The sequence below is a fragment of the Corylus avellana genome, chromosome 8, assembly GCF_965113065.1.
Source record: "Corylus avellana chromosome 8, dhCorAvel1.hap1.2, whole genome shotgun sequence".
Taxonomy (NCBI): domain Eukaryota; kingdom Viridiplantae; phylum Streptophyta; class Magnoliopsida; order Fagales; family Betulaceae; genus Corylus; species Corylus avellana.
In genome coordinates, this window is record NC_142497.1 from 7,930,328 (window position 1) to 7,942,527 (window position 12,200).

The 12,200-nt window shown below is 34.6% G+C and overlaps 1 protein-coding gene across 2 annotated transcripts; it reads right to left on the reverse strand.

Annotated features, from left to right (window-relative positions):
* Positions 1–1,380: 1,380 nt before the first annotated feature.
* On the reverse strand, positions 1,381–8,187 carry PP7 (serine/threonine phosphatase 7). 2 transcript variants are annotated; one of them, XM_059574313.2, is made up of 5 exons: positions 7,676–8,187; positions 6,604–7,098; positions 5,853–5,999; positions 3,634–3,741; positions 1,381–1,828 (listed from the first exon to the last, which is right to left on the reverse strand). In XM_059574313.2, the coding sequence occupies exons 1-5, from the start codon at positions 8,147–8,149 to the stop codon at positions 1,739–1,741; spliced, it is 1,314 nt and encodes a 437-aa protein (XP_059430296.1). In that variant the 5' UTR covers positions 8,150–8,187; the 3' UTR covers positions 1,381–1,738. The 2 variants fall into 2 exon arrangements, with proteins under 2 accessions (XP_059430296.1, XP_059430297.1); XM_059574314.2 differs by having other exon boundaries at positions 1,763–1,851.
* Between the last annotated feature and the right edge of the window lie 4,013 nt (positions 8,188–12,200).

Sequence of the window (12,200 nt, forward strand, 5' to 3'; positions counted from 1 at the left end):
GTATTTTTTCCTAAAGTTTACGTAACGAAGTTTTTCATAGAATTTAGCGTATAAAGATTGATTTTTTTTTATTAGGAAACCACGCCACATAGGCTTTGAGGGAATGAAAGTGATGAATAGAATTACTCTAAATGTAGGGTGACAATTCGTGTTTGTTTCCCGTTTGAGTTTATATTGATACATGGATATAAAATTATATATGACAATTTGATCTAAACTCATTTAATTAAACGGATCAGACTATTTAATTACAACCCACAAATTTTATGTTAAGTTCGTACAAATACAAAATATAAGATTATGATAGCTTTAGGACCGAAAGCTTCAACACTAATGGTTTTGAAATTAACTAAAATTGCCTAAATAAGCTTAACATTAATTCTCATGAATTGCTCTTCTCTTCTAAGCATATATTTGACTCTAATAATAAAAAAAAAAATAGCACGTCTCCATCCATGTAAACCCAACTGGGCAAGCCTGTCGCCAATGGGGCATTTATATATATATTCACAAGGTCTTAAGGCTTGAGCATGGCTTGCCCATGTTTGTAACCGTGGTCTGCTAGTAGCTTGGGAACAATCATCACAATATTCCATATAATATCATAATTCCGGCTTCAAGAAGGCTTACAAAAATGGTGGCTTCAACATGGCCTGCCCATATATAAATTAGTCGTGTTCTGCTTGGGGAAAACGATTTCATTTTACATAACCGGACGAAAACTAGGTAGAAAAATGGATATGGTAAGATTTTTGAGGAATTCTAGTCCTCCTATATATGGTAGGATTTTTAAGAAATCTTGACTTTTTATGAGCAATTAAAGGTGTTCTCGACTCTTACAAAGATTTAAATAATTTACTTGATTAATTCCTATTCTATAGCAATATAGTACTTAAATAACAAAATATAATAAAAGAGTTCTACTACAAACAAACTTCAACGTGGACTATAACTCAACACAATTAAATACTTATTAACACTTAATGAGGTGAACAATTGATGAACCCTACCCACTTTGGCTCTCAAACTTAACTTTGCTTCTCTTCTTTTCTTTTCTTCTTTTTTGTGATCTTTTCTTTTCTTTTTTCACTTTCTTTTTTTCTTTTTCTTTTTCTTTTTTGTACTATTTAAAAGAGAATAAAGAAGATAATAAGCAATATGTTAGAATGTGTATAGAAAATGCATAAACTAAAATAGAGAATTGCACATTCTATTATGTATTTTACATACATTGCTGAAGATAGTCTAACATGAACATATTATGGGAGAGGACAAGTAGATGATGTCCCAAAAATGAGATCTGGGGATACCTTAGGCTGGCAGCTTTTGCAAGCTAACTGTCCTAAACTCAGCTAATTTTCAAAATTGTCCAACATGGCATTTTAAAATAATGGAAATTCAAATTATCAAGATTTTAGAAAGCACTCCCTTGAGCTATTTTACATAAATGTAAGCAAAATAGGTATCTTGAGGTGAGGAATATCTTCTGAAGAAGTATTTCCCCCTCATATTCCACTGAAGATATTACCTCTCCAACCATTACTGTAAACTTTATGAATGTAACAGCCAAAACAGTTTCATACTGTAAAATTGCCCTGTCTAAGCTTAATGCAAAATTCTAGATTTGAAAGGGGCAAGGAAAAGAAAACCTCTTACAATAGGGCTAAAATACAATAAACTCAAGGAGAATACATGTACAGCTTCAAAAAATGTTACAAATTCCATATGCAGCAATTGATTATGAACCTTCAGAAGTAGTTACCATCGATGTCAGGTCCAATTCTTCATCCGAGTCTATCACATCTTCATAATTATAGTAGGCATTCACCTGCATTAGATTTATCATATACACTAAGGAGCGTTTAGAAAATGCTGAACATATCATATAATACATGAATAAACAGTAGATAAGAATAAGTGACATTATAGAATAATAATCCACTTTTTATATTTATTCTTTTATTTTTTTAGTCTCATTTATTTTTATACTCTTTTATTTTGATTCATAATTCATCCATATTAGCTTACAAGATTTATAAATTTAACACTTTTTTATTTCACTTAAATAAGCTAATCCTGAAGAGAATAAATTCTATAAGGTCTTGGCATAAACTAAGCCCTTTGTGCCCTCCATTAAGAGATTGACACATCAGCCTATCACAAGAAAATCAAATGTTTGCAAAACACTGGATTACTGCCAAATCTATGTTCTATTATCTCCCACCTCTGTTCAGTCAACGTGAGAGAAGAAAAAACACCACCACCGACTAGGCCAAGCACCCCCCAGGACCACCACTGCCCAGGTCGAACACCGCCGCAGGTTCCGCCGTTGCTCCTTCACCTAGGCTGAACCCCACAGCTACCACCATCGTGTTCGCACAGGAAGATTAAGAAAATCCCTTTTTCCCCATTCTCAGATCTCCCGATGTGTGTGTGTGTGTGAGAGAGAGAGAGAGGGAGAGAGGAGGAGGAGGAAGCAATACCTGAGTCGTTTCTCATAGATGCTAGAAGATCATCAATTGATGAGCGAGTGGGGCATGCCTTGAACGGCTTGGCATCACCCCTGCCATGGAGTATTTGTGATGTGTTCCAAGCTGTTGCTTGGATGGGTATATATATGGGCCCGGAGGTGTAGGAAGGAGTGGAGAACTGTGTTGCTATTTGAAGGGTTGAAGATGAAGAGATCTGGGATTTAGAGTTTCTTTAGAGAAGAATGCAAATAGGGGAAGGGGATTTTCTCAAAGCAGCTCTCCACGTGGGTGGTGGCGTTCGACGTGAGCGGCGGCAGTCCTAGGGCAGAATCTAGCCTAAGCGGCAATAGTTCTGGCCAGCAGCTGGTCTGGGCGCTGATTTCTCTCACGTTGCCTGAGGAGAGTAGAATTGGCAGTGATCCAGTGTTTTGCTCACATTTGATTTTATTGTTTGAGGCTGATGTGTCATCCTTTCATTGGAGGGCACAAAAGGCTTAATTTGTGCCAAGACCTTATAAAAGTTATTCTCAATCCTGATACAAAGGAATAACTATTCCCACTTCTCATATAAGAAATCCTCATTCATTCAACAAATCACAGGAATAGCTATTCTTGGCCGATTTACCATACCAAATGATTGAATCGCTATTATGCAGGAATAGCTATTTTATTCAAGTTCCTGTTTTGCATAATAAAACAAAGGAAATGCTATATTTAACCCCTCTAACTATCACCCTATTTGCAATGTCCCCTCAATGTTTTGACTATTACAATGTCCCTCCAATCCCATTGGGTTGCAATGTCCCCCTTCAGCACTCAAAATGATAAAAATATTATTTTTAGCTTTTTTCAGAATTTTTTGTATTTTTCTAAAATTTTGCTTCTTTTTTTTCGAATTTTTTTATCTTATGCTGATTATTTTTGTTATTTTATGTCATAGAAAGATGCATTACAATTCTAATGTAGATTGGGGGGACATTGCAAAAATTGAAACATTGAAGACATTGCAAATAGGGTGGTAGATAGAAGGGGATAAATGTAGTTTTTCCTCAAACAAATAAATATGTCATACACTAACATATTTGCAATGTTTAGGACAATTTTGCTAAACCCAAAAATTATCTTTGTTTTAGCCAATCTATAAATGAGTAATACCCAATACCTGTGGTCTTGGAGCAATCCCTTCAAAGCTATGAAATTTTGGATTATCAAAATTAGGGGGTTCCAGAACAATGTACGCCCCCTTATTTTTATACCTTTCTTCTGTTGCCTGCATTGGAATACAAGACAATCATTGAAACAGATTAACGATGATGTTCAAAACAAAATGAAAAGACTTAATCAATAATTGATGCCAGTTAATTTACAAAATATGAAAACATTCTGTAACAATGCCATAAATCCATGCTTCGTTATTAGAATTCAAAGCAACCCAAATGTAAAACTGGCATGAATTGGAATTGGCACTAACTTTGAAATAAAAGCAACAACTCTAGGAGTAAATTAAAGAATTTTTTTTTTTATAAGTACTCTAGGAGTAAATTAAAGAAAATTAACCAATCCTAACTGATCTAACAGGCATAAGACCCAATTGTTCTTACCTTTCTTTTACCAAATAAAATAAATAAATTGAAAAATTATGTCACGAACCCATATGCTTTAGCGTTTTTTGATATTAAGACCCTAGTTTTCAATTTGATGATATCAAGACCTGTGTTTTGATAATTTGCAAATCGAGACCTCCATTAGTATTTTTTTTTTTTTGTTCAAATAGATAGCAACGGCTGGGAACATCCCAGCCACGGCCGTGGCTGGTTACAGCACCCAACCATGGTTGTGGCTGGGCACTAAACCACACAGCCGTAGCATGGCTAGGTGCTATTACCCTGCCATGGCCGTAGCTAGGATGAGCTCAGCCGTGGCTAGGATGTGCCCAGTCATGGCTAGGCAGGGTAACAATATCCAACCCCGGTCACCTTTTTCTTTTTTTTTTTCCTTTTTAAAAATATTATTAAAAAAATGAAATGAGGGGCATAATTGTATTTTCATATTGTTTCTGTTATCTATTTGACGGAAAATACTAACGGAGGTCTTGATTTACAAATATTCCAGATTTCATCAAACTGGAAGCTGTGGTCTCGATGCCAAAAGGCTCGAAAGCACGACGGAGTCGTGATATAACTTCCCAAAAATTTAATCAATCTTTCACTTATCCATTAATGAGATGGTAAACACTGGGCAGTACCAGAATCATTCTTTTGCCATTTTGTGTGATGTCTAGATGTACATATTAAATGCTAAGAGTGGGATATTTCCTGTCTGGCAAAGAGTTTGAGAATGGTTTCTATAGCTTATGCCAACAGTTGTGAACCTATTATTAGACAAAGAAGTCCCAATTACAATGATCCACTAACAATCACAACACAAATTACTGCTGCATACTTGTTCTGCCATTGCCTATTTAGGGAAGGAATTGCTTATAGCTATCCAAAAGAATAAAAATTCAACACACATTCAGAGTTTAATCTTTTAAGAGGGAATAATAAGAATAAAAAATTAACTCAGGTCAAAATGATCCAGATCAATGATGTCTAAATCAAAATGAATATATGTGTGTGCTTGTGTATAGGAGTTCATCAAAATGAGACCACAGACAGAACTTAAGAATGTTTAGAGCTCTGAATTTTCATTAGATTGAGCCAATCAATGAAACTTTGAAGGTACATTTCATCATTTATGCAATAGCTGGAACAAGCTTGACTGTTCACCAAAAGTAATTATTATTATAATTTCTAAATAAACATGAAATCATACTATAAAGTAGTTTCCAATGCATTAAGAAAGGACTCATCCTAACTGCTGTATCATTCAAATGTTTCATTATGAACGAGATGTTCAAGGATGCCATAACATGTAACTGGTCAAATGACAAGTCTAGGAAGGAGAATATCAAGATATAACAAAAAAACTGCCATTTGTTTTCCAGGTTCCTTTATAATCTATGTTGACACAGATAGACAACATACACCATATATATGTTCACAATGATTAATGTCTATCTTCAGTTACGTTTATGATCCTACCAAAAAATGGATATGATTGAGGAACATGAAGATAATGTTTTATTCTCTACGGGTGTTTACAAATTGTAACCCCCTCGAAACATTTTGATGATTACGCAGGCAAGATTCCTACATGAAAACAACAGTAATTGTACAACATATAAAATGTGTTAAGCAAATGAACATAAAAGGTTCGCTCTGCCTTCATGAGAAGTTAAAAGATATTAACCATATTCAAGTAAAAGCATACAAGAATTTTATATTCCTATATGCATGAATTGGCAACAACAAATCCAAGATTAGAAGATCCTATAGAGACCTGAAATTGTGGGTAGTCTGGAGCACTAAACAGAGTAATCAGCTTTCCAGACTCCACAACATGATCTATGGTGTACCCTTCCTCCATTCCTCCAAAACCAGGCCTCTTTTCCCTTGCATCAGGGCCTTCATGCGATCTGATGATTAACTGGGACAAAAACAAAAAATCATGACCCAAATATCAGTTTTACAATTTAAATGCCTGCAAGTTTGAGTAAAAGATTACTGACACAAGCAAATAAATCAACATACAAACATAAACACGTACAAAGAAATTAAACAAATGGTTTTACTTATAAAGTTACAATTACCAGCTATTATATGTGCCCCACTTTCAAAACACAAGTTTGTTTATACACGAACAACATTTTGCATTTATAACCTTCAAATAGCATAACCACAGAAAACCATTAAAAGGAATTGCCAATCAATTTCCGACCAAACGGCATCTCCTCCCCCAAAAGAATAAAGGGCAGAACGTGAGGTCACAAGTTCTATCTCACATGGTTGAGAGTTTATTTACCTATCAAAAGAAAACTATTAAGCCAACAACAAGGGAAAGTATAAGCTGAGTATTACTGATGCTAACTACTTCAATACATGTATACAGAGGAACAATACTAATGATAATAAGATATTGCGAATTACCATTAAGCAATTATAAATGGGTCAAAATACACCATGCTCAGGACAAAAGATATTACAAGATAGCCATATCAGCTCTATGATTAATAAGAGATTTTTTATATCACCTTTAGATTGAAATTTTTCAGGAATTCTTCTGTGCAATCAGGACCCCACAATAGACCAATGCCTCGCTCCTTATTCGGAGAAAGACCGGGAGTCATTGATGGATCAGACCATAGCACATCACCAGGAATCAGATTCAAACCTTCCCAGGGAGGATCAAGAACTGACCTTCGAGCCCTAGACAATTCGTCCAACGAACCAAGAGTAAAAGACTTGGGATCGGAGTTGAAACTAATCCTTCTATTCTTCTTCCCTTTTGATCTCTTTGATGGGGTCACAGGAATGCTGCGGAAAAGCCCTCCGTGAGCAGTATATACACGTCCAGCTATAATAGAGGCCAAGGGAAGCCCTTCGAAGCACCCCAAACATTTCCGATAGACATGCTTACCTTTATCTCCATACTTTGTCAGCACCTCTTTCTCAAAGCCATAAACAGAGGTGCAATACTTGGACTCATGATTTCCGCGTAGAAGAAATACTCTATGTGGCATAAAGATCTACCAAAGAATACAATTCAATTAAATACTAGAAATATACACTTCCAACCAAAAACAGTAAATTTTATACATTATTTAAAAAAAAAAAAATAGTATGCGATTCTTTGAGAAACGATTCAAACGAACATAAAGAAGACATGCAAGTTAGAAATTTAGCAAACAAAAAAGAAATTGCCAGAAAGCCCTACTACATAATACCTTGTAAGAATGCAAGGATGTTGAATAGTTTGGAACAGGATTTTAACCAAGTTAATTGCCTTATCAAATACGACGCTGATCATACCACTACTAAGTCATCAAATTTAGTGTAATTCACTTAAATTTATTTATTTCTTATTTTTATTTTTTAAAAAAGGAAAACCACGTACATGTATTTGTTCTACAAACCAATCCATGAGCACAAAGAATAATTCTAGCATTCAGCAAGAGCAACCTAAAGGAAATCATAAAAACGAAGAAACACGAAGCAGAAAACTTCAAAAATCGTCTGAAAATAATTCTAGCATTCAGCAAAAGCTACCCAAATGTCAAAAATTTGCATATTTTCCGATTTACATATATAGATATATAGATATACCTTCCAGGCCAACAAGAGAAGAAAGGTCTCGAGTCCCCAAGCGCCTCGGTCGACATAATCGCCGTTGAAGACGAAGAAGCGATTTTCGGAGGGAAAGCCAGCGTCCTGAAGAAGAAAGAGGAGATCATGATACTGGCCGTGAACGTCCCCGACGACCACTACCTCAGCAGCTGCGCTCGAGTCTTCGTCGGGCTCGATTGTGAGGCAGTTGGGCTCCTTGTGGAGGATCTTTGACGCGGTCAGAACCAGACCGTCGAATGCCTGGACCGGAAGGACCGAGGGGAAATCGGACGGCGGGAGATTCTTGGAAGACCAGTCGAAGGCGGACATCAGATGGTGGATCCAGTCCAGATCCACCTTGCCGTCGGGCGGCCATGTCAGAGGTATTTGTATCGGATTTGACGGTGACGATGACGTCGACGGTAATTCTCTGCTAGCAGGAGAAGCTGCTGCTGAGTCTGAATGTGCTGACATTTATTTTTATTTTTATTTTTTTCTTTATATTGCTCTGAATTTTTAGCTATTTATACTAAACCCTAACATGCTTTATTGCTTTCAGTATAAATTATAAAAAAAACAAATTTTGAAAAATATTAAATTTATTTCCGGACTTTAGCTTCGCGTGTGCAGTTGATGACGTGTCCAGTGGGTTGGATTACAGTGAGTGGGATCCAAAAGAGCAATTTCATACTACCACCACCGTACCACCGGAGCTATCTCTGCGCATTAAGATCAACCGAAATTTTTAGGAAATTTTAATTTTTGAAATTTTAAATTTAGACCGTTTAGTTTTTGTTCAATGGTCATTAGTCTAATACGGTGGAACACTTGGCACAATAATAAATATGGGATGAAAAATAGATGACATAAATCTGAAATTCTAGAAACTAAAATTTTCTTAAGATATTCGGTAGATTCAAATCCCGTCTGTGCACCTTTGGTCTGATTAAATCTGGAGGAGTTGAAAGAAAATGGTGAAAATAGGAGTGGGGAGATCTATTTGGCAAACATTTCGAGATCGAATCATTAAAAACTCTTTATATAGTGTTAATCAATTATCTAAACCGATTTTTAGGTTTACTTCCCATCATTAACATACTTTTCAAAACAAATTATTTTTTTAATAAAATAGGTTTTACAAAACACCTTTTTAAAAAATAATTAAATATTGTACATTTTTTTTAGGGGTAAAAATTATCTATGTATAAATTTATTTAGGAGAAAGTTAACGTACCTCCTTAAACTATTACCTAATTGGTAATGCTTTTGCCAAACTTTTAATTGTGACAATATCCTTCTAAAACTACTAAAAATTGTCAATACTCTCCCCAATAACAAAACTACCTTTAAAAAAAAAAAAAAAAATCCTTTGTATAAGAAAAAAAATTAAAAAATTTTGATTTTTTTTGTTATAAAAAATATAATTTTTTTTTATAAATTTTTAAAATAAAAAATTATGTTTTAAAAAAATTAACAATTTTCGTCTAAGAAAATAAAAATTTTCGTTTTCTAAAACAAATTTTTTTAAAAAAAATGTTTCTTTTAAATAAAAATTTCCGTTTAAAAAAAAATTGTTTTAAACAAAAAAAATTAAACCCAACACAAAATTAGAAGGTTAAAGTTTGACATAAATGGTTTCGGGTCATAAATTAGTTGACTCGCTTGACCCATTTATGAAATTATATATGTGTGTATAATAAAAAGGGGTCAAGCATGTTGACCCATTTGTTAACCGTTTATTAAATGGGTCAAGCGAGTTGAGTTGGGTCACTCACAGGCTGAACAGTTTGATCTATTTGGCTAAACAAGTCGGATTATTCTTATTGGGTTGGTGGATCAAGCGGATCGACCCGAACCCGACCAGCTAACCCATTTTGCCAACCCCAAGTCACAAGCTTAGGGCCACCAAGAAGTCCCCAAAGCTAGGCCCACCAACAAGAATGCGCATTTGGTTAAATCCAGCTTAAGGCACATGCTACTAAAGGAAACCCATATAAGGCAATAATATATATATATATATATATATTTTAACATGTCCACACAAAAGAGGGAGGGAGGATTCGAACTATTGACCTCCACTTCATAAAGTGTGGTCTCCAACCGATTGAACTATCTCTTAAGGATAATAATATATGTGTTAATGATGTGATTAGTCTATATTTTTAAGTGAGGAAGGACTATCGATCAAGAAAATTGTCGAAGGAAAAATAGTGAAGCAAGGAGCTCTTAAGCCCCATAAGGAATGTGAACGTTAAAGGAATCTCCAACACGATCAAAGGCCCAATCAGCCAAATAAATAATTGATTGACGATACTTGTCTTACCTAGGCATCCAAACAAACAAATACCACATCTATATAAGCTTGTAGGAAGAACAACACAAGTATGCCCTAATCTCTATTTATATATTCTCTTAAATCACCTTAAGACCATCATTTCATTAACTTAAGCATCAAAAGTAGCAGTGGCGAATCCAGGATGTTCATTAAGGGTGGGCATTTTTTTAATGAATAAAATTATAAAATAAATTTAAAATATTAAAAAAAATAATTATATATATATATTTATGCCTTTGCGAGTTGCACGCTGTATTTTTTTTTCCTTCTCTTGCATGCATGTTAGCGATATAAATATTAAAACAATTAATAAGAATGAAATCCTCTACTTTAAAAAGTTAACCAAAACAGAGCTTCTTCATAAAACTTTCATGGTATTAGAGCCTATTGGCTAACGCCTTTGCCTTTGTTCCTAGACTTGGTTTCTCTTCCCTTGGTGGCAACACCACTAGTGTGGGCTTAGCCCACAGCCCACACTGACAATGCTCTGAGAAGGCTGTACAAGAGTTGTTCTCACTCTTTTAGACCTTTTATCAAACACCTCACCTTCACTTCTGTTTCTCCACTATTTTACACCCAACACCTCAAATAGAGGTTCCCCCAAACATCTCCAAAATCACCCTCCTCTTCTCAAAAAAAAAAAAAAAAAAAAAAATTAGAGTTGAGGGTAGGCCTACCCTCAACTCCTTGGATCCACCCTTGAGAGGTAGTGCTATCGCTACCAACGATACACCACTCTAATCTTTGATTGTATATTCTCGTATCAAGGGCTAGGCATGCATAACCATTGTATTAACAATTATATTTATATGATGAATTCTAAATAGAATAATTTGATCTTTTGGAAGTTATGGTGAAAATCCTATGGAGGACAAAGAAAAAGAAGTTAAAGAACTCTTGTTAGAAAATAACATACATTTGTTTATGACTCCTTTTTTATAAAGTGCAATACAACTCTTGTATTGCACTTTATAACATGTATTGCACTTCAATGTAATAACATCCATTGAAGTTATTACATTTCATGGGAATAACCATTTGGGGATGACCACACTTGTTATGGTATGATCATCCATATATCATCATCTCCAACTTTCTTTTTTTTTTAATGAGAACGAAACATCATCTCCCACTTGATCACACTATAACATCGGGTAATAAACTTAGTTGGGCATGATTACTTTGATACCTATGATTTTTCCACATACCAACTCTCATATGTGGAAACAACAAATTAGCGTCAAATTATGACATGGCTTAATGTATATACGTTTTGTTATCCTATTTGACCGCACATTTTACCATATACTTTCTCACCGACAATATATTAGGGTGACTTCATTTCGCTATATTCCAAACAAATGATATCAATTTTCTGTGGTTGGGAACATAGTCCACACCCAAGTAACATTGGAGAGAAATCATGGAGACTTCTTTCCCATGGAGAGAAATCATGGAGACTTCTTTCCCATTATGTGTTAATGAAGCCACCACATGTTCTCATGATAGATGAAGACGGTTTAGTATTGTGGTCACCTGCATTTTGTCTAATACAGGGTGACCAACACTTGTAAGTTCCTTTGCAATGAGTTCCATTTGATTTATAAAGTCACCTATATAGTCGTCCTCACTCATACGTGCATTGTTATATTTGTCCAATAGCAATTGTATGCGTGTGTGTCAGACCTAGGACCATATTTTTCCTCTAACGCCTCCATCATATCATTAGTTGTTTCTTGTCATTCAAAAAGATGGATGATATTATCTTTCATATTGTGGAGGAGAGTGGCCCTTACCTTTGGCTCATCTTCCATGCATTTTTCATTGATGACCTCATCATCTTTTTAGTCTTTTGTTACATGCTTGCTTATTGTAAAGATGTACAGTGTTTTCTCATACGTCAATACATAAGAAATATGTCATTTTCACATTTAAAATTTATTTCATTAAGGCTTTAAACTTTGAAAAATCTATACCGCTTTTGATAGTCATTTTAAAATGTGAATACAATAAAATAATACTAATAACTACAAATATTTGTGAATTTTTTAATTACAATACACCAGTAGAAAAAAATTAAAATTTGGTTCTAATTATTATTACAAATCAACAAAATAAATAAATAATAACTAAAAGATCACTTATTACCGGGATAAGTTAATCTAGATTGATAATTGTTCAGAACATGCC

Bases quoted from the DNA above. Each gene is read 5' to 3' on its own strand.
- PP7 (XM_059574313.2), bottom strand. From the start codon at position 8,149: ATGTCAGCACATTCAGACTCAGCAGCAGCTTCTCCTGCTAGCAGAGAA. The intron at 3,742-5,852 runs GTCTCTATAGGA...ATTCCAATGCAG, and splicing joins CAGACTACCCACAATTTCAG to GCAACAGAAGAAAGGTATAA. The intron at 1,829-3,633 runs GTATTGGGTATT...AATCTAATGCAG, and splicing joins GGATTGCTCCAAGACCACAG to GTGAATGCCTACTATAATTA.